This window comes from Chlamydotis macqueenii, chromosome 2 (assembly GCF_036417535.1).
Source record: "Chlamydotis macqueenii isolate bChlMac1 chromosome 2, bChlMac1.mat, whole genome shotgun sequence".
Classification (NCBI taxonomy): Eukaryota; Metazoa; Chordata; class Aves; order Otidiformes; family Otididae; genus Chlamydotis; species Chlamydotis macqueenii.
This window is the reverse complement of record NC_141557.1, coordinates 59758914-59781241: the sequence shown is the minus strand read 5'-3', so window position 1 is coordinate 59781241 and position 22328 is coordinate 59758914. Positions and strand designations below refer to the sequence as shown.

The following is a 22328-nucleotide window of genomic DNA, read 5'->3' as shown; positions in this document are numbered from 1 at the left end:
TGGACATTAATTATTTGTTCCAGCTCCTAGCTATTTGTTTCTTCAACTTTCCTGGCACTGCTGCTACTTTTATCACCCATGCTTTGATTTCAGAATTCCCTGTTCAAGTGGGAAAAGCCACACAGTATAACAACTCTTCTCTAGATACACAACTTTCCTTCTTTTCACAAACAAGAAAAGCAGAGCTTACCTCACAGATTGACTTTAAAATATTTAATATAAGGCCCTCTGAATTGTGTATGGAAAGTCTCTCCGTCACAATACAAGGAATTTAGGGCTGATTCTGAAATACCCACTTGGCAGTCTTGCATCCTTCTTGCCCTAACTCTCCTATCTTCAGTAGCTTTGAGCAAACCTAAAAACACAAGGATGCTCAGATGCTGGGTAATTCTTGCAGTTTTTGTGAATACTGCCTGATAAAAATACTATTTCTGTTCTTCCCCAAGAATAATCACAACAGCCTTCAGAACAATAACAGACCAAGGTTAGAAGACACAAGCCTTTTTCTAACCCCATACATTTTACTATTAAAACCAGAATTCCTTGTAAACTTTGAGAAAGACTGAGATCTTTTGTCCATGCCTGACAATAACTAACTCAGTAAAAATATACCAGTAATGCCCATCTTTACTTGTTATTCTGGCTTGAGTCTTGCTAGCCAAAGTGTCCAAGATAGCACTTTTGAAATGCTGTAGTTTAGTTGTTCTGTGGAAGCCAAACCGAAGTTAGTTTGCCTGTGCAGAAGGCAGTTTTTAAGTGTAAATAACTCTTTACATATTTTATATAAAAGAATGCTCTCTCACACTTTGTTTACAATCTGTGTCCCCATCTGCTAAAGCCAACCACTGACAGAAAGAAAGACTGACATATTCAAAACAATATCAGACTTGCATTCCTTACAATGAAGTACATGACAGTCCATCTGAGAATCACAAGGGGAATGCTACAAAAGAATTCTTGTTTGCGCAAGGCAAACTAATACCCTCAGCTGCTTCATCTGATGGAAGCCATACATATATCTAAACAGCCATTAGGAAACATTGTTGTGGGTGTTTGCACAGTTCTGCACAGCACTTTGCATACTACAGCAAGCAGAGAAGTTAATTCATCAACAGAAGCTGCACTTCTCCCCCAGCTTCTGGCAGCTGAACTTCAGGTTTGGCCCAGCAATCAGGCAAACCATCTACAGGAGGAACAGATCAAGATCAATCTCCAACTTCTATACCTTCCTTACAGAGAAAGAGAAGTTACATTTACCTATCTAAATTAAAATTTGAGGTAGAAGACTGCAAAGGAGTTTATAAATTGATTCAGCATTGTGCCATTTAAGATGAAAAATCTTTTTCAGAACTTTATTCTTCCCTGAAACTCTTCAAAATAGGATACAAGAAGCAGCGAAAACCAAATTAATTTTACTCCATTTGTCTTCAATATAATTTGCCCTGTTTTTGACAAACTTGACTCAGTTTTTAATGCCAGGGAGTGCGAAGCAAAAAATTTAAAATATCCCATGCTGCCACACCACAATGAATTTATGGCTTTGTAGGAGATCATTTCCACTGAAGGAACCAACCTGGAGGGCTTACTTGTCACCTGCTTTTCCAGTAACCTGGGAGTTTGTGCAAGCAACCAGTGATTTGCACTGGGGAAGTGACTGCTGCTACAACTAACCATTGTCCCTGTTCCCAGATCCTTTGCTGAGCAGATCTGAACTTCTGTGTCTAGACAGGGGAAGTGGAACAAACTCTTTCAGTAGTACTGCATTTACTTTTTGAGCAAGTATGCCATCAAAACACAAGCTTGAGCATGCCATGGTCACCTCTAATCTACCCTCTGCCCCAAAAACGTACCAAAATATTCCATACAGCACTTTTTTTTTTCCTCCAGGAGCAAGTGCAAACAAAAATTATGTGAGACAAGTATCAGACTTGTAATTCAACACACAGGAGGAAAACACTCAGATTTTACACTGATTGGTGCAAGTTACTCAGTTTCACATGAGTCCTTAATCTTAAATTTTTTATAAAGAAAACAGTTCTGCTGAGGTAATAACCAATTCCCCAGCACAGCTGGGTCCCCACAGTTTTTCCATTTTGCTACGAAAAAATAACAGAACTGGAATAAGTCTGCTTGAGGAACAGGTATGTAAAATTAAAAGTAACTGAAAGGGAAGCAGAATTAATACAATGTAGCAGAAAACTATAGGGCAGAAAAATTACAAAGCTTTTGAAAAGGAGGAAACAACAACAAAAGCGGAACAAACCTCTAATTTCTCTCTCATTACTTCTAGTCTCTTTATATAAAGATCAGTTTTAGGCATAAGTTTTCTGTTTCACAGATCTTAAGCAGTAATTACCTCTACACTGAGTGTTCTGTCACCTCAACAGCTGCAAGTTGACACTAGTTCCACTTTAAAAAAAAAAAAAAAAAAAAGCAGCATTTTTCTAGATTACACTAAAGGCATGCAAAATATAGAAAGTTACTGAAAATGCTGATAGGAAAATTGCTAGGAAAGATTATGGAAGTTTTGTATTCTTGTAAAATCACTTCTAATACAAGCAATATAGCTTACAATAGTGACTAGAGAACAGAAAACAGCTTTACATATTTTCTTCAAAATGATTAAAGCCATTTCAACTCCTGTGTGTCCAGAAGATTAGAGTGTGTGAACTTCACAAAACCACCTCGTGCATAAATAAAGCTGCTAAAAGAAGTGGACATGCCTACATAGCTTTAGCACTCCATAAGCCAAACAGATGAAGGAATTTTGCACAGGTTCTTGAAATAATGAGGTTGCCAAAAGGAAAACACTTTTCAGAACAAGTGCTTTAAGTACTCACTTCAGCTTTGTGAGGAGCAGCAGTAGAACAAAAACAACCCAGAAACCTTCATTCTTTTCAGGGAGGTATCAGCAAGAGCCTATTTTCAGTACGTCATCCAGTAAGGAAGAGTTACCACCACAAAACAGTTCAAAAACAAACAAACAAAAAGTTAAGACCCTGCCCTCAACTCCACACATTCTCCACTTGTGTTTCAATACCCTTTATCCTAAGACCAATTACACAGTGTTAAGTGTTTAGATTAGATACAACTGCACTATTAAACCATCTCTAGTTTAGTCAGAGAAGGATGGAGGCAGAGACTAAAGGAGTTATTACAGCATCAGTGACAGAGCTGCTATGAAAATCCGGCATGACTAAGCTCAGACATGTTTCTGCAAGTCTGAGATCGGAGAAACTTCCAGCAAAAGCCATCTGAAGACTAACAGATTCATGTTTCCCCCTGTCATGAAATAAACTCAAAAGAATCACAGAGAAGCACTGATTTACAAGGAAAACACAAACTTTCAAAGACAAATGTGTATGTAAATTGTACAGTCTTTATGCCAGGAACTGTAAGAACCACCACAACTGAGGCTGCTTGTAAGTTTAAAGTTCTTTGCATTGACAGACTTGGTTCTGCACAGAATATTCTTTGTTACTATAAAAAGTAAACAGAACAGCAAGTGATCACTGTGGAGAAGAACATAAAAGAAGGAACTGATTGCGCTTTTATAAACATATTCTGCACTTCTTTCAAACTGAAGCAGCAATTTTTATAAAGATGCACAAAGCTATACAACTGTACCTATGTTTCCACACAACAAAAAGTCTATTACGTACCCTTCAAACATGTAAACAAATACATCTACTTCTACCTTCGCATTCCACACAAGCACTAACTGGTACACAAAAAATGCTATGAAATATAATACTGAATATAAAAAGGATTAATACTAGCAGACAGCAGAGACTGCTTTGATGTATTCAGAGTGACCTTAAATAATTTGACAGTAAAGTGAAAGGATGCCCTAGAGTGAGAGAATCTCAAGATTCTGAATTTCTGAAGTTTAAAGAATGCATGCCCTAACACCCCAGTATCTTTCCTGTACAGAAAATGCATAATCATCTGTTCAGGGGGAAAATGGAAAAAAAAAAACAAACAAAAAAAAACCAAACAAAAAAAACCACCAAAACCAAAAACCACCAAACACACAACAACCAAAAAACCAAACAAAACAAACAACAAAACATACCATGCTGCCTGGTAACAACAGATTATTTGATTAGAAAATAAAAGATTCTCACAGTTTTAATATACATCTGCTGATCTAAAATCCTACTAAAATACCGGAAGTCAAGTAAAAGCCACTAGGACAAGGATTACAAGAGAAGCAAATACAAAAGACCTTGGTAAATGGATGCCAAGAGAAGGGCTTCATGGTTTTGCTTGGGCAACTTGTACTACTGGTGCTGAATCTACTCACAAGCAAAGAAATGTTAAATGTATTTATACATTCTATTTTACAAATAGATTATCCTGAGCTACTTGGTATTTTAAAAATGTTAAGCATACTACACTTAAACATTGAATAATTAACACAATCTTTTCCTTTACCACTTGCTAACATATGAGAAAAAAAAAAACACCTCCACATATGAAACAGATTACAGTAACCTTTTCTGATGTATAATTACTTACATTTGGTCCATTAACAAAATTGAATCACAAAGCAAATTCAGAAACAAGAAAAAGATTTTTCATAAAATAATGAAATGTGACAGAACAACTAAACCTTTACCTAACCTTACAATACTTAAAGCAATTACTGTGGCTAATAATGGAACAATAATATAAGAAATACATTTGTACAATCTAATTTACAGGTGCAAGTCCTGAGCAAGTTTTAAGCTATTTTACTTTAAAGTTTCACATAAGAGCTATACAATAATTATGCCAAACACAACTACTCAAATGTATTATAGGAACTGTACACAACATTAGAAAGACTTCAAAAGTTAAGCTGGACATTGCAGATGCATTTTTCAGTAAAACAACCACATCTTCCATAGTACTTTAAAATCTCTTCATTCATAAGAACAAGAGTATAAGATACCTTTATGTCAATAAAAATCTTGTTATAAATTAATAGAACTTGAAATCTTTAAACAGTCTTATGTACACACGTATGAAATGAAAGCCCATCACTAAGCTTTCCATTCACCAATCATATCTGAAAATTGAGAAGCTGATGTGTGCCTGGAGAAGAAAATAAGAATTTCAGAAAGGTATTCCATAAACATAAACACAAGTGACTTATAGCAATATAAATAGGAGCAAGTTGAGTAAGAATAACTCTAGTAAAGTAATAGGTCTTCCACCAACAATTCAAAACAGCAGCTCACAACTTGCACACAAGCACAGCTCTCTCTGAGACAGACTCACTGGCAGTTTCCTCCAAACACACTAAATGCCATGAAGAGACATTCTGTATACACTGATACTACAATTCCATCACTCCTTGATTAGTTGCAAGAAATGGGGTTCCTTAGCAGCTCCAATTTTTTGCCCTTTGCATAAAGTAGAGAAAATTACTTCTGAGGAAGCCATCCTTTCAGGTGCAGCATACTAAAACTTGCTATCGTCCTCCTGTGTTGCAGGAACAAGTCCTGAATGACTTTATCACTGCTTTAACATTTACTTTTACAACCTAGCCCTGTTGCTAACAGCTTCCAAGTTAATTGCCACTGAAGTAAAAATAGGGTAAAAAGGCCCTTCCCTCACAACATTAGTAGGGCTGTTAGGCCTACCTTTCTTAGAAATCTAGTTAATCTTATTGACTATATCTCTTTTCTGCATGAAGTCAATGCTTGGCATGTAATTCTACGCTTGCAAGACAGTCTGTTACAAGATGTTAGTTGCTATTTCAGAAGCTACTAAGCTCTTTAGTACTAGAAATTACTTAATTATCTGCATAAGGGACAGAAAAAGATCCAGATAAAGGATTTCATTTTCAAGAATCTCACATATGGGAAAAACACCAAAATAAAACAACAAACCATACAACAACAACAAAAAGTCTCATCTTCCACAGCAAGCACCATTCTAAAGGAATACTTTTTTATATGGAAGTTGTAAATTCTCAATAGGAAACACAAAGAACATACCTCAGAAAGTAATTAAAATACATTAGTATATTTGATCTTCATAATCACATAAAGAGTGGTGAATACAAATATTACAGCTTCCATAGAGGACTGCTCTTCCGGTAAGGTGCTTTGGCATAGCTGGAAGGGCAAAAGGACACAAAAGTATATGCAGTACTGAAAAACATTTGGTGATCATCTGATCTGACAAAAAAATTACACTCTGCAATCAGAGGCACCAACGAACCTACATTCAAAAAAGTAGAGATGAGGACTTTGAGAACCACCATTCAGAAACACAATTTCCTGGACAATCTCTTCAGTATTCTCAGATTTAGAAAACCCCTAAAATAATTAACCTCTTTCTTCTCCCACTGAACTGAAGGAAAAAAACCTCACCTGAAGTACAAGCTTCTGGCCTGTACTCAGAGACTGAATCTAGCATCTCGCAAAGCAAGAGACACTCTGCACGAAGAAAATGAGTGGAGGTTGGATGGAGGTATGAATAGTCTTATTTGCGTAACTCTTCCAGTTCTTTCCCAGATTCACTTGAACAAGATACAACAAAAACTTCCACATCTCCAATCAATTCTGACTGAAAATTCAATACCAAATACAGGAGTAAAAACATGCCTAGTTTCGGACCAAACAACTCCTTGAAGCAGCAACAAGAAGGATATGAGTAGTTAAAAGACAATATATCCTTTCTACAGCTTCATCTCAAGAATATTTGAGAACATCAGAAGGAGAGGAAAAAAAATAAATGTTTTAACATTATCACTGTAATAAGTACTTAGTTTTCAGCTGCCCTACTTCATAGAACTCAATGAGAAATATATTAAAGGCACTCAGAAGAAAAAACCTCACTCAGAGGTTCTACTACATGTCAGATTTCTATCAGACATTCAAGTTCTGCAGACTTGTTTCATTCAGTCAAGAACAATACTGAACCTAGTGCTGCAAGAAATCAGTCACTTTAAGTCTTAGGAAAAGTTCTGATCCTAAACCAAATGTTATTACATCTTCCCACCACTACTAAAGAAGTATCCTAGAAACACTCAGCAAACTGCTCAGGGTTTTTCCCACTCCCCTGAGAAGCATCGATTCTGCAGGCACAGATAAGATTACACATAGACTCCAAGATTACATGTACAGAAAACAAACCTTTCCAACTCTTTAGAAAGTCCAGAAAACCACAGAACTAATTGCTTTGTAGCCTTCAAGCTCCTCTTCCTTTTCATAAAAGCTGTATCCTTTCAAAAAATTAACACAGACTAAAATTTCATATGCAATTCCAAATAAGTGCCAACAACATCTTTAGATGTTAATTTATGTATCAGAACAATAAGTATTATTTTAGAAAACCCCTAAAATTGATAAAGAAAAATAGCAGAACTACTTAAAGTAAGATAGGAAAAGTATTCAGTCATCATTTCTTCTATTATATGTCTGCACACTCTGCTGTGCCACCATCTTCTTAAGCAGTACTTACTCTACTAGGCAATATAAGGTTACAAGAGTGAACACAGAACAACAGGTGCAAAACAAAGGTGGTTCCTCATCAAATCTATTCACATGCCACTTTACAGGTGGAACATGAAAGAAGGATTTCTCACTCCAAAGTCTTGAAGTCAAACACTGAAGCTATAACACAGCAAGAGGCACATCTCTCCTCCAAATTAAGGATAAAAGATACTTACGCATTACCTGACAGAAACAAGTTTCCCCCCACAATCTTCCAAATAGTACGTCAGCATACATGTACAAGGACGAACACAACCCCTTTTTAAGCATTCATAATAACTCCCAGAATGGGGAGATGCTGGAAAATTTCAATAGCTCTCTGATGCAAGCTAAGAATTCAACAGAAATCCATCGGGTGTATTCTCACTCCAGCTGGAAAACTACAAAGCCATCTCAAAGTAAAGTACAACTCTGAGGCTGACAAGAGAAAAATTTTCCAGGTAACCAGATATTATTACCAATAATACCTGCAGCATATGCCAGACACTAATATATAATGGAAAAAGAATGTCTGTTTTCTTTTGGTGTATTGTGCACTCAAAATTAGACCTATTAATAAAATCACTTTAAATATCTGCTCGGTCAAAGATAAGAGTAATCAAACCTGAAATTCAGAGGTAGTCAGTTTTCTAGATAACAGAATGTTCCTGCTTATTTAGCAGTAAGATTAAACAGAAAAGGGTAATCTTCAAAATAAAAATATATTCTTAAAAGCCACTAAGTCAAATAGTTATGAAGCAATTTTCAGTTTGGAAAAGTAAAAAAGCATTCTATAAACTACTAACAGCAAAAGTACTAACTGGCTTAGGCATTAGGATACGTGTAGAGTTCCATGTATCTGGATTTTGCCATACTTTGTCTGGTGTAAACCTGTTGAATTCCAGCTCTTAGGTCATCCCATATCTGGTCAAGACCAATCTGTTTAAGTCCATGTGGGTTCTGACTCCGATTCGATGACATTTTGTATTTCCTCTAAAGTCTTCCAGTGCAGCAGCCTGAGATCTAGTTATTCCTCCATCAGAATCACAAGTCAAGTAACATTCTAAACTCAGTTGCAGCAACTCAGCGAGGTATTCTTTAGACACACAGAATGATGTTTCCCAGGAAGATAATCTGCAAAAGGAAAAGAAAATATACACGTGATATGACAGTCCAAATTAATTCACACTAGAGGAAAAGATACAAAAATTATTTCATTGAAATATTTTCATTTACGTCAATAAGAAATCCATTATGAGATCTGAAATAGCAGAACTAGAGAACATAATCTTGCAATTCAGCAATCCACTACAAAATGCGACTGTTAGTGCCCAGATCTGTACAAACCTGTAGGTCAGTGCTGCTGACAACAAAACCCTGATGTCAATAAGAAAATGTAACAACAAAAATCTTTCCAAGCAGCAGACACTATCCTACTGACAAGCGTTTCCCTCCTACACACCAGTAAAATTTCAATATTTTCAAAGAACTCCTGGTTCTGTAGTAACTCACTGTTTCACAGGCATCCTGATGGATATCAAGATTAACTAGAATATACTAAAAATAATTCTTTTTCTTCAGTGATCAGTAATTCTTCCAGACCTGAGATTCTATTGCAGGTAACCTCAAAGTCCAAGGTATTTCAGGAGCAGAGAATTTTTCTATCTGGTAAACACATGCTTACATCAATTTCCTTGCTAAGTAAATGAGCATCACTTCCTTCAATGTCATCTTACCAGCAAGAGAATATGTAGCCAATTATGGTGGGAAGAAAGAGAAACTAATGGAGTGCACAAAATGAAGGCTGTGTGAATTGTAAATGAAAGAATAAGAATTAAGAAAACGCACTATTCCCATGAGTATTTAGGTGCACAAAGTTTGGAGGGTAGAGCATAGATGGTTATCATTCATCAGCCTCATGAAATGATAAAGTAGGAAAACCTTGAAAGGACTGCTGAGAATATCAAGCAGAGAAGACCCACTTTTACCCAAGTACTTAAAATATTTTGTGATTTTAACATATCTCATCCACTGTACCAACCAAACTAAGAGGATATGACAAAGGAAGTAATATGATTTTTAAAATTAAGCCATAAATAACAGTTGTAATAAGTCAGGACCAACTTACTGTAGCCTTTCAATAATCTTATAATAAAGATGGAGAAAGACTTTTTACCAGGGACAGTAGTGACAAGACAAGGGTCAACAATTTTAAATTGTAAGAATGTATAGATTCAGACTGGATATAAGAAGCTTTTTTATTATGAGGGTGGTGAGACACTGCACCAGGTTACCCAAGGAAGCTGTGGAAGCCCCATCCCTGGAAGTGTTCAAAGTCAGGCTGGACAGGGCTTTGAGCAACCTGGTCTAGTGAAAGATGTCCCTGCCTAGTGCAGGGAGGTTAGAATTAGATGATCTTTAAAGGTTCCTTCCAGCCTAAACCATTCTGTGATTCTGTACTCTAGAAGCCATTCCCTGAAATACTCAGAACACAGTGAAACACATGACAACTTTTTGCCATGCTTCTACAGACAAGAAGAGTATAGCTTTATGATAAACTTGTCCTCTAATGGAGTCTGCCAAGGCTTAGATGAACCCTTACATAATTTCAAAAATAGTATGAGCTGAGACCTGATAAATTTTATTGCTTGTTTCTGACCTTTGAGCAGTAGAAAATAAAGATATTCATTCAGGATCTACAGTGTGTCATTGGTGCTTTGCTACAGCCATTTCTAGGCTGTTACATGTTCCACTCCAGATTCCACACAGTTTCAAGGATTAAGTATTCTGCTATACCCTCTCTGCCCAAATTATTTGTAGGACTTCTCTTCTGCCTTCTCTCCTTGACCCTAAAAAGACTAGCTAAGATAGAGACATTTCTTCAATTTTTTTTCAGCCAATGAATGTCTTATTGCAGTAACACAGAAGTTACCACTCCTCGTAGTCCTTCACCATCCATCACTCGTAAGCATTTAAATCTCAAGCTCTAAGTAAAAAAAACAAGCAGTATTTTCATTATGCCAATCTGAACAAGTATTGTCTCATTTCAATCAGCAATTGCTGATTTAATTTCTTCTGTAGCTAATTTTTGTTTTTACATGAGCAACAATCACTTATAACACTAAGTGGAAAACCAAGAATTAATCTATATATATCTTATAAAACATACGTGTAAAATCTAACCTTGCCATTCAATGTTTCTAGAATTACAGCAAATTGGTTATTAAAGACACATAGGAATAACGCATTATCATGCTGAAGTGTAATACAGATCATACCTTGTTTGTATTTCACTTTAACTTCTGGAAATCAAACCTGCTGCAGTACTAATGATGATGACTTTCATGACCAAGGAATGAAAGCCCGAAAGAACAAAAGTCCACGAGCGGCCATTTGCCTCTACTGCAGGAAACATGCTGCGCACATTACACACCCATGATCTTGGGCTATGATCGTAAGTCAGCATTGCAATACAGAGCAAGAAAATAAATTAAATGTCTACAGTGCAGGAGAGAAGAAACGTTTTGGTTCCTTAAACTGGGTACTATTTAAACTTTCCACACAAGCAATAGAAGACATGGTTACAAATCTACCGTTCTACTTTGACTGCAGTATGTGTAAAAAGTAACTGAGCATTACTCCCTTATTAATCTGCAAAAAGCAAGCAGCCTAGAACTAGAGTGCATTTTAGTAAAAATATTTTGGCCTAACTAATACAAAATATTTCACTGCTGTATAAAAGTGCATAACAAAAGACCAACCCCTTGCTAGCTAGCAGAAAGCATAACTGTTACAACAGTTCACAGTTGGGCCAGGTCCCTTCCCAGGCCACCCACAGAAAGGAATAACAGCCACAGCTCTTACTCAGATATCTCCAGGTGCTGGTAAGAGGCAGTCAAATTTTCATTGCAAGCCTGAAGCCACCAGCTGCCCAGCAGATGTGGAGTTTCCCCCTCTATAACAATGGAAATATTTAACTTTCTTCTCCAATTAAGTGTCTCCTAGCTTTTATGTACCCTGGTGCACCTACAAATACTGCCTTTTCACAGAATCTTTTAAACTCAAAGTGTTCCTCATTCACACTGTACTAATTTTACCTCCCTTCCCCCTAAAGTAACTCTCTATATTTCAATCAGGATGTAGACATTAAAAACAATGTCATGAGAAAGAATTTAATTTTTCTTTTTATTTCCTCATGCAGTTCACTATGTAGAAACATCTTTTCTTTATAAGCAGTAAATTCCACTGCATTTGACAACATTACCTCACTATCCCTTGACTTGCTTCCAATTTGAATTTTGCAATGAGATATGAATATAGAATGATAGCATCATGTCATTAACTTCCTAGACTCAAATAATTCACTTCTTCCAGTTAGTTACAAGTTAACATAGTTGGAAAATAAAGCAATAGATGAATAATGCTATAAATAACTACTCATTTTTGGCAGATTTACTCAGGTAAATTTTTCACAATGCGAGTTACAGAACACTGGCACAGGTTGCCCAGAAAGGTGGTGGAGGCCCCATCCCTGGAAACGTTCAAGGCCAGGCTGGATGAGGCTCTGAGCAACCTGACCTAGTCAGGGATGTCCCTGCTCCTTGCAGGGGGGTTGGACTAGATGACCTTTGAAGGTCCCTTCCAACCCTAACCATTCTATGATTCTATGTGCAGAAATACAGAAAGGTAATTATTAATATATTACCTTAACAGGAGTAAAATTTCACTACATAGGAATACTTTAACTACAAAACCGTATTTATGAAAGCAACCATTTGTATTTAGTGGTTAAACTAAGCTAAGGTGTTACATCTCTAGAGAGAGGAGAGATAAAACAAGGCTTTGTTACTCAGCATACCTGTTATTATACACAATCATCCAGTGAAAATACAAAACTTTACTTCATGTGAAATGCATAAGTGTAGTTTTCAAAATTATTTTTGTGATTCATGCACAAAAAAACCCTCTCCTGTGCAAACACTTCTGCAAGTTCAAATCTGGTCCACAAGTTACACTGCATATCTTTACTCAAGGTCCCAATTACTCAACTTATAAAGAGGGAGAAGAGAGTTTTAAAGTCTATCATTTCTCAGTGACAGGCTGTGCACAACTGCCAAGAACAAAGTGCCCTCCCAAGAAGCATCAATTGCTACAGGTGAATTAAAACCTCAACATTAGGTCATAACCTTTAATCAGTGAGCTCTCTCACCTTTCAAAGTGCTGTTGGCAGGACTATGCACAAGTCAGTCTCAAACAGACCATCACTGTGCTTTCTTGCCCAAACAGATCCAGCTTGCTGGTGATCTGCTTCATGGACAGGACCACCTCCTGAGCTGCAAAATCCACTATGTAGCTCCGGACCAGAGAACCCAGACTTAATTATATTTTCAGGAACAGCTATACTTGCATGAAAAAAAAAAAAAAATTACCCCTGCAGTTTCCAGCCGATATATACACAATTTGATGCAGCAGTATGACAGTGTTCAATGCCATCCTATCTTTCAACCTTGCGTCCAGGAACTGCAATTAAAACACTGTGAAACAAAACTGTAATTTCTGCCCATGCTGATTGTCAAAAGCAGGTAATATCTCTGCCAAAACTTTAGAACAGCCTAGAAGGACAGAGGGAAATGCTATTCGCTCCTCTTCGTTCATGGGGGGGGACATGACACACGTCATATACAAGGAAATACACTGCATGGAAAATAGTGGGGTTTGTTTCACTGATTGTAGAATCATAGAATGGTTAGGGTTGGAAGGGACCTTCAAAGGTCATCTAGTCCAGCCCCCCTGCAAGGAGCAGGGACACCTTCCACTAGATCAGGTTGCTCAGAGCCTCATCCAACCTAGCCTTGAACGTTTCCAGGGATGGGGGATCAACCAGCTCTCTGGGCAACCTGTTCCAGTGCTCTACTACCCTCAGTGTAAAAAATTTTTTTCCTAATATCTAATCTAAATCTACTTCTCTCTATTTTGAAATTGTTACCCCTCATCCTGTCACAACAGGCCCTGCTGAACAGTCTCTCCCCGTCTTTCCTGTAGGGCCCCTTGAGGTACTGGAAGACCGCTATCAGGTCTCCCTGGAGCCGCGTTCTCTTCTCCAGGCTGAACAGCCCTAACTCTCTTAGCCTGTCCTCACAGGAGAGGTGCTCCAGCCCTCTGATCATCTTTGTGGCCCTCCTCCTCTGGACTCTCTCCAACTCGTCCATGTCCTTCTGCTGTTGGGGGCTCCAGAACTGGATTCAGTACTCCAGGTGGGGTCTCACTAGGGCAGAGGAGAGGGGGAGAATCACCTCCCTTGACCTGCTGGCCACGCTCCTCTTGATGCAGCCCAGGATGCGGCTGATCTTCTGGGCCACAGGGGCGCATTGCTGGCTCATGTTGAGCTTCTCATCCACCAGCACTCCCAAGTCCCTCTCCGCACGGCTGGTCTCAATCCATTCTCCGCCCAGCCTGTATTTGTGCCTGGGATTGCCTCAACCCAGGTGCAGGATCTTGCACTTGGCCTTGTTGAACTTCATGAGGTTGGCACAGGCCCACCTCTCCAGCCTGTCAAGGTCCCTCTGGATGGCATCCTTCCCCTACAGCTTGTCAACAGCACCACACAGCTTGGTGTCATCAGCAAACTTGCTGAGGGTGCACTCTATCCTACTGTCCGTGTCACCAACAAAGATGTTGAACAGCACTAAGCCCAACATGAAACCCCGAAGAACATCACTCGTGACCGGTCTCCACTTGGACATTGAGCTGTTGACCACCACTCTCTGAGTGCGGCCATCCAGCCAACTCCTTATCCACCGAGTGGTCCATCCATCAAACCCATGCCTCTCCAGTTTAGAGAGGAGGATGTTGTGTGGGACAGTGTCAAATGCCTTGCACAAGTCCAGGGAGATGATGTCTGTTGCTCGTCCCTTGTCCACCAATGCTGTTACCCCGTCATAGAAGGCCACCAAATTGGTCAGGCATGACCTGCCCTGAGTGAAGCCATGCTGGCTGTCACCAACCACTTCCTTGCTCTCCATGTGCCTTACCATGGTTTCCAGGACAATCTGCTCCATGACCTTGCCAGGCACAGAGGTGAGGCTGACTGGCCTGTAGTCCCCTGTGTCCTCCTTCTTTCCCTTTTTAAAAATGGTGGTTACGTTATCCCTCTTCCAGTCATTGGGGACCTCACCAGACCGCCACAACTTCTCAAATACAACGGCCAGCAGCTTGTCAACTTCATCCACCAGTTCCCTCAGGACCTGCAGATGCATCTCATCGGATCCCACGGACTTGTGCACCTTCAGGTTCCTCAGATGTTCCCGAACCTGCTCTTCAAGTACAGTGGGCGATTATTCATCCTCCCAGTCCCTGCTTGTGCCTTCCACAGCTTAGGTGGTGCGACAAGAGCCCTTACCGATGAAGAGTGAGGCAAAAAAGCCATTGAGAACCTCAGCCTTCTCCATGTCCCAGGTAACCAGGTCACCTGTTTCCTTCCAGAGGTGCCTACATTCTCCCTGGACCTCCTTTTGTCCCCCCATACCTATAGAAGCCTTTCTTGTTGTTTTTTACATCCCTGGCCAGATTCAATTATGTCAGGGCTTTAGCCTGCCTTACCTGATCCTTAGTCGCTTGCACAACCTCTCCATAATCCTCCCAGGCTACCTGTCCTCCCTTCCACACTCTATGGGCTTCCTTCTTTATTTTTAGTTGGTCCAGGAGCTCCCTGTTCATCCACACAGGCCTCCTCGCCCTTTTGCCAGACTTGCTCTTCATCAGGATGCATCATTCCTGAGCTCGGAGGAGGTGCTCCTTGAATATCAACCAACTTTCCTGGGCCCCTCTTCCCTCCAGGGCAGCCTCCCATGGCACTTTGCCCATCAGATCCCTGAAGAGGCCAAAGTCTGCCCTCCTGAAGTCCAGGGCAGAGAACTTGCTGCACAGCTTCCTCACTGCCCCGAGGATCTTGAACTCCACGATTTTATGGTCACTGCAGCCAAGGCTGTCCTTGAGTTCCACATCCCCCATCAGCCCCTCCCTGTTGGTGAGAACAAGATCAAGCATGGCACCCCTCCTTGTTGGCTCCTCTATCGCCTGGAGGAGGAAGTTGTCATCCATGCATCCCAGGAACCCGCTGGACTGCCTGTGCCCTGCCATGTTGTCTCTCCAACAGATGTCAGGGTAGTTGAATTCCCCCATGAGGACCAGGGCTTGCAACTGCAAGGCTGCTCCCATCTGCCTGTAGAGGGCCTCGTCCACTCTGTCCTCCTGACCAGGCAGCACGTAACACACCCCCACCATAATGTCCCTTGTTCCTGCCCTTCCTCTAATCCTGACCCATAAGCTTTCTGTCAGCTCCTCCTCCATCTCCAGGCGGAGCTCCATGCACTCCAGCTGGCTGCTGACATAGAGAGCAACACCCCTTCCTCCTCTCCCCTGCCTGTCCTTCCTAAAAAGCTTATTCCCCACCATGCCAATACTCCAGTCATAGGAGTCTTCCCACCACGTCCCATGACGCCAATAAGGTCATAGCCCTGCACGTGTGCACCATCTCCAGCTCTTCCTGTTTGTTCCCCATGCTACATGCATTGGTATAGAGACACTTCAGCTACACCCCCAACAAAGACAACTTGCTGGCTGGAGCAATAGGAGTTATTTTGATCCACAGTTTAGGTTCTCTCACATTTACCTGCAATCCTTCCCTGGCTTCTGGGCACTTGGTGCTGGCAGTGGCGCCATGCCTACAGTGGTGGGCTGGACTGTGCACCCTCTCCCCCAGCAACACTAGTTTAAAGCCCTCTGGATGAGCCTGGCAAGCCTTTGGCCAAGGACACTCTTCCCCTTCTCAGTTAAGTGTACTCCGTCCTCCCCTAGTAGACTAGGCTTTTCAAAGCAAGTCCCATTGTCTAAATACCCAAAGCCCTGGCTGTAGCACCACTCCTTAAGCCATGTGTTGACCTGTGGGATTTGTCTGGCCCTTTCAGGCCCCTTCCCTTCAACTAGGAGGATTGATGAGAAGACCACCTGTGCCCCAGAGTCCTTAACTGCTGCTCCCAGGGCCCTGAAGTCCCTCTTGATGCTTCTCAGGCTGCTCCTGGCTGTGTCGCTGGCACCCACATGAAATACTAGCAATGGATAGTAGTTCGTGGGCCATATGAGGCTTGTTACTCTCTTAGTAACATCCCTGATATGAGCACCCAGGAGACAGCACACCTCCCTAAGAGAGTGCATCAGGTCGGCAGTTGGGTGCCTCTGTACCTTTTAGGAGAGAGTCACCTAATTACTTTGTCGTCTAATAATAAATAGTATTTCTTTTATATATGCCATCTGAGGGAAATGATGTGTATACTGTATGAGGTTTATAAGAAAATCTGAAAGTTAATCCTACTTTTCTGTAAAAAAAAAAAAAAAAAAAAAAAACAAACAAACATAATAAACCCCACCAGATTTACAGCACCTCACGCCATCTGCTGGAGTGACTACCTTATTTACAACATAACTTTTACCTTCAAGGCCTATGTATCACCTGTAGTTCTCCCACAACCACTTGCTTCTGAACTACAAATTTCAAGATAGCTTACTTCAATAATTGTATAAAAAAATTAGATGGAATTTGAAGTTGTGAGCTTCATGTCCCAGTAAGATCTTACAGGTCCAGAGCAAGGTTTTCCAACTGACCCAAGAGCCCAGGTAGCAATTTTTTAAAGACATAGTTGAGAAGCACAGGACCTAGACCTAGTAATTTCAAGTATTTTATCTCTTGTCTAACTTCAAAAATGAGGAGAACATTCTTGTCATGCCTAATAGCACGAGCTAAGGTGACCAGATTTAATCACCCTAAAACCAAATACATTAGGGAAGAGAAGCAAGTTTCACTAATGAGTTACGGTGGAATTAACGCCATTAAAAATAAGTTCAAAGACCTTTAGTGTTACAAGGTTTCCAAAGTTTACAAGTGTGCAGTAAAAGTCAGAAATTCACCTCTGTACACTGCCTCAAATAAGTCTTCTAAAAATGAATGCAAGTTTCCCAGTAACAAAAATACAGTAGAAGTCTGTGCAGTCTGCCATCTTTTGTAAAAACTGGTGCAGTGACCATGCTCACTTAAATGTCCACTACAAGTAAAATAAGGATAAGATAAAGCATAATAAATGTTTAATCTTTGGCTTCAAAAGACAAAAAAAAGAAAAGGGAGTAAGTTTATTACAGCCACGCACTTAAAAATGCAAGATGAAATTCCTCTTGCCAATTCCTCTCCATTTCTCCAGCTTGACTCCTCTAACTTACTTTATCCTGCTCTCTTTTTACTGCATTTCAGCAAGTCTGATTCAGAAATTCAACAGATGCTCTTATATTCAGCAAACAGCAACAATCCAATAGGTTCTCAACCAGATCCACTCCCTCAAAGTCTCTGCTCCACACTGAGCCAAGGCAACTATTAAGGTTATTTACCCAAGATATGCAATACTGATAGAACTAATGCCATGCGACACAACCACACAAAAAGTATGTTTAAAAAAACTGAAACAGAAGCACATTAAACACTACCTTTGCTCTAACACAAGCTGTTTGCTTGTTCTTATACTATTTTAAAAACAACTTAAGATATTGGATGCTGGTTTATACTCTACATCAAATAAATTTCAAAATCACTGTATTTGAAGTGACCCTAAAGTATTACCACATCAAAATATTTGGCAAGTTTTGGCCTTACCATAAACATCCAAAGGCACATATATTCTTTTCAGTGTTAGGCTTGATACAAAACAGCAAAAACCAAACCAAACCCCCTCTCACAATCAAAGTTGTCAATTTATTATTAATATACACTCACTTAACAAACACTGACAGTTTCACAGATAGGGCACTGCAACTGATCCACCCAACAAACGAGGCTTAAGATTCCTCTTGAAGTCATGCAAACACAGACCTTTTTAAAACGCATGTAAATGCAAAGTACAGAGCTGAGAATAATATATCTCCCTTCACTAACAGCTTGCCTTTAAGATGCAATCTACATCATTAATGAGATATAAGCACTGGGGTGGGGTTGGGAGACACATTCTCTTTGCTTTCACCTTTTCCTTATTTGCCTTTACAATTTATAAGCTATTTCTTGGAAACTTTTTTCCAGGTTAAAAAATGTTTCTTGAATCCTAGAAGATGCAGCCTCCATTCTAGCACATATTTATGCTTGATGGAGTGAAAAGAGACATCAGAAATAATTATATTTTGTCCCTAAAATCACTTGCACCACAATTTATGATTTCAAACACTTTTAATACCCATGTAACTGCAAACGAATTATTTTGTGTTTACTTGACTTCAGTTGAGGTTACCATCATGAGGTCAAAACTATCATGTAACATAGTTTAGTTGAGTCATGGACCTGCACATAACATTTTTTAGCACTGACACTTCTGTTTAGAAGTATTTTAGGTCACCAAATACACAGACTATAAGCTAGGCAGACACTTTATGTATGTACAGTGACTGGATCCTTAAAGTAAGACTAGGAGCAAGCACAATGTCCTTAACACTTTACACACAACAAATCTGTAATTAATAAAAATCTGAGAATCTGTCTATAGCAGATATTTCCACAATGCCCCAGCAAAATGAAACCACAACTACTGTAAGTGGTTATTCCAGAAATCATATCTGTACCAGAAGAAAAATATTAGAATATTTTCTCCCTTTACAATATCAAGGGTATTTAAGAGACAAGTTATGCAAATTACAACGTTCAGTTCCTCTGTATTATTACAAAATACTGAGTTACGTGTAGTGTGAAAAGCTTTAGCTTATCTTATTTTCAACAGAGTTAAATTCAGTTAATCTCATTATGAGAAAAAGACAGATGTATACATGCATACACTCCTCCCTTTCTAACCTGAGTTCTCAGGTTTTCCTGGCTACAAACAGGATGCAGACCCTACAGCATCTTTTAACTGAGCCTGCAGTGATGAGCTTCATGGCTTCTTAAAGCACTGATTTTGTTCAGCTCTTACATCTAGATTCAGATTAGGCATCAGGAAAAATTTTTTTACAATGAAGATAGTATAACACTCGAACAGGTTGCCCAGAGAGGTGGTGGAAGCCCCATCCCTGGAAACATTCAAGGCCAGGTTGGATGAGGCTCTGAGAAACCTGATCTCGTTGAAGATGTCCTGGCTCCTTGCAGGGGGGTTGGACTAGACCACCTTTGAAGGTCCCTTCCAACCCTAACCATTCTATGATTCTATGATATTGGATAAAGGAAGGCTGCAAACTAAGAAAAGACCAGTGTGCACAGTAAGTATTAAGTCAAGATACAAGCGCATTGAAGAGGAGGAAGAAAGGTTTACACAAGACAAAGGGCTTTGAATATTCTCTCTCTCTGGCTTAAATCATAGCTACAATCTGCATTTAAAAATAAAAACAAAACAAGAAACCCAACAAAACCAACAAAACCCAACAACACATAAGCCTTGAAGGACAATGAGCATGAAGATGGATTTTTTTGAATCAGCCAGGAAAACGCAGAAAAGGAAAATTATGGAAGACAAGCCACGAAAACATGATGCTAGATATCTAACATGCCAAACAGAAGATAAAACAATACGTCTTTTTTTTCTTAGGGAAAAAAATAAAAAAAAATGAAAAAGGCAGCAGTGCGGAGTCATACCAAATGCAATTGAACAAGAACAAACACAGAAGACTTTGGAAACTCTGAAATATCTTGGGCAACTTTAAAGACTCTAATGATCCTGCAAGGACAATTCTCACATATAACTGCTTTCCTAAAAACTCTTACTAGTCATCAAAATTTTAACTAAAACCAACCTAATAAGCTAAAACACCATGATCCTACTGATCTCTACCAAGAAAATCTTGGTATGATATTACAGTCCACTTTAGACACAGCATGATCTCTGCCAGAAACGGCAGGGCAAGCCTCTGAACCTCAACACAAATTCCACTCCATTATAACACCACTTATTGCACCACAACATACACTTTCATACTGACCTGTTAGACACAAAAACAAATCTTCACCTGTAACAATGTTTCCATACAAAGTTTTCCGATGCTCTTGGAAGGTGGTGATCCTTACCAGTAACTTGGAAAAGTACTAACCTTAACAAGCGAAAAACATTTCTGGCTGCAGTCTCTTCCCAACAGCTTGCTAATTTTACAGCATTTTCTATCTTCTTACATTTGCAAGAGCGCAACTGATCACAGCAACACAGTTTGCCACTTTATAAATAAAGATTACCGTCACATCAATTTGTCTTGCAAACAGTCTTGACATTTTCACATGTTCAAATATACTATAAGAGCATGGCTTAAATACTGAAGACCTTCCTCCTATATTCACCTTCATGCTAATGTTTCATTCAGAAGTGATGAGGATTGCAACCATCACATAGTAAAAACAGTTTACAAATAAAGGACTGTTGCAGTTACTTACATTGATTTTCTGCATGTGACAAAAATCACTACCCTATAAAAGCTGCCCCCTCTATCTTTTTTTTTTTTTTTAAAATCAGGTCTGCAGTAAGTGCACAGATAATATCTGGTAGCGATCTAGATTCCTACTATGATATAATGCTACAAACACTGTTAGCAACGAACAGTACAGCCCCAATATATCTAATTAGAGATGCCTAAATATTGACAAGGCACTCACTTCCACAGTCAGCAAGAAAAAGAATGAGAACTTTCACATTAAAGTCTAGAAAGGGATTAATACATTATTTTTTTGGTTCAACTATGAAATCTGAACCGTAACAGCCCTAACTCATAAGAAAGAATTTATACTTCACAAAAAGTTAGTTCCCCATAAATTCACTGTCATTTTCAGCAAATTTTTAATCAGTTTTGACCTCTAATAGCTACAAAAGGTGTGTCTGGTACAGAAGTGAAACAGTTTAACTTAATTTTTTAAAAGTTAAAATCGACACACGGTCCTAACAGCCACACTTGAATCCTGCTTCTTGTTGATTTAGTTGCACCATTAAGTTTTAAAGTTAAGCCTATATTAGAGCCTAATAAAATCAAGTTAATTACTTAAGCCAATAGATTTGGATTTTATACTACCCCTATTAGTGATGGCAGTCTAGCAAAGGCACACTTTCAGAGACAACAAAACTTTTCCAAAGTTATCTCTGAAAAAGCAGAGTAAGAGAACAGTCTATTTTCATAAGAAAAGGCAGAAATTTTTAAAAAGTGTTTTCAATTATACAGTTGAAAGTTTCTCCTTTGGCTGCCCAGAAGCAAGCGGAACATTTGCTCGTGACATCATTACCATGAAAAGTAAGATGGAAAGGCTAGCAGCTAACAAAACAATAATTATTTCCTATGACTCTTTCTTCCCCTCAATTCAGTCCTCCAAACTTTAGATAAAACTTCTAGATGAGTCTCCCCTGCTGTGAGACTAGAAGAGTTTGCAAATTTACATTTGTAATGAAGTTTAAATTACAGAGCAAAACAAGGTGAACTAAGGTCACACCAGCAGTCTTACCTCTGAACTCCAATCCACATTAAGATATTGTCTAACCTTGAACACACTGAGCAACAAAAAGCCAAGTTACACCAGATGCAAATTGAAAATGCAAATAAGAAGTTTCTGAGTTCAGCTATGGCCAAAATTGCATTCCGAATAACTCAGATTCTTGTAGCTCCCTGCTTTAAATTTTAAAAATTAACTTTTGTGTACTTTGTATATTAGTGAATACACCTGGGTCCCAGTAACAAAACCACCTGTATCTCCGTGAAAATGGGAGAAGCATATGAGTGTCTTCAAAAGATCAGTACATTACCAGAGCAGAGTGAGAAGCTGTCCACACTGCAAAATTTTTATATTGCTATGATCCTCACCACCCGATGGGTGAA

The 22328-nt window shown here is 39.2% G+C and overlaps 1 protein-coding gene across 1 annotated transcript in view; it reads right to left on the bottom strand.

The window, feature by feature from the left end:
* Window positions 1-22328, bottom strand: part of CUL1 (cullin 1) — a 63887-nt gene that overhangs the window by 37296 nt on the left and 4263 nt on the right. The window contains exon 2 of the mRNA XM_086743062.1: window positions 8311-8603. Coding sequence (XP_086599188.1) covers window positions 8311-8450 — 140 coding nt within the window. The 5' untranslated portion in view covers window positions 8451-8603. The remainder of the gene's footprint in view (window positions 1-8310; window positions 8604-22328) is intronic.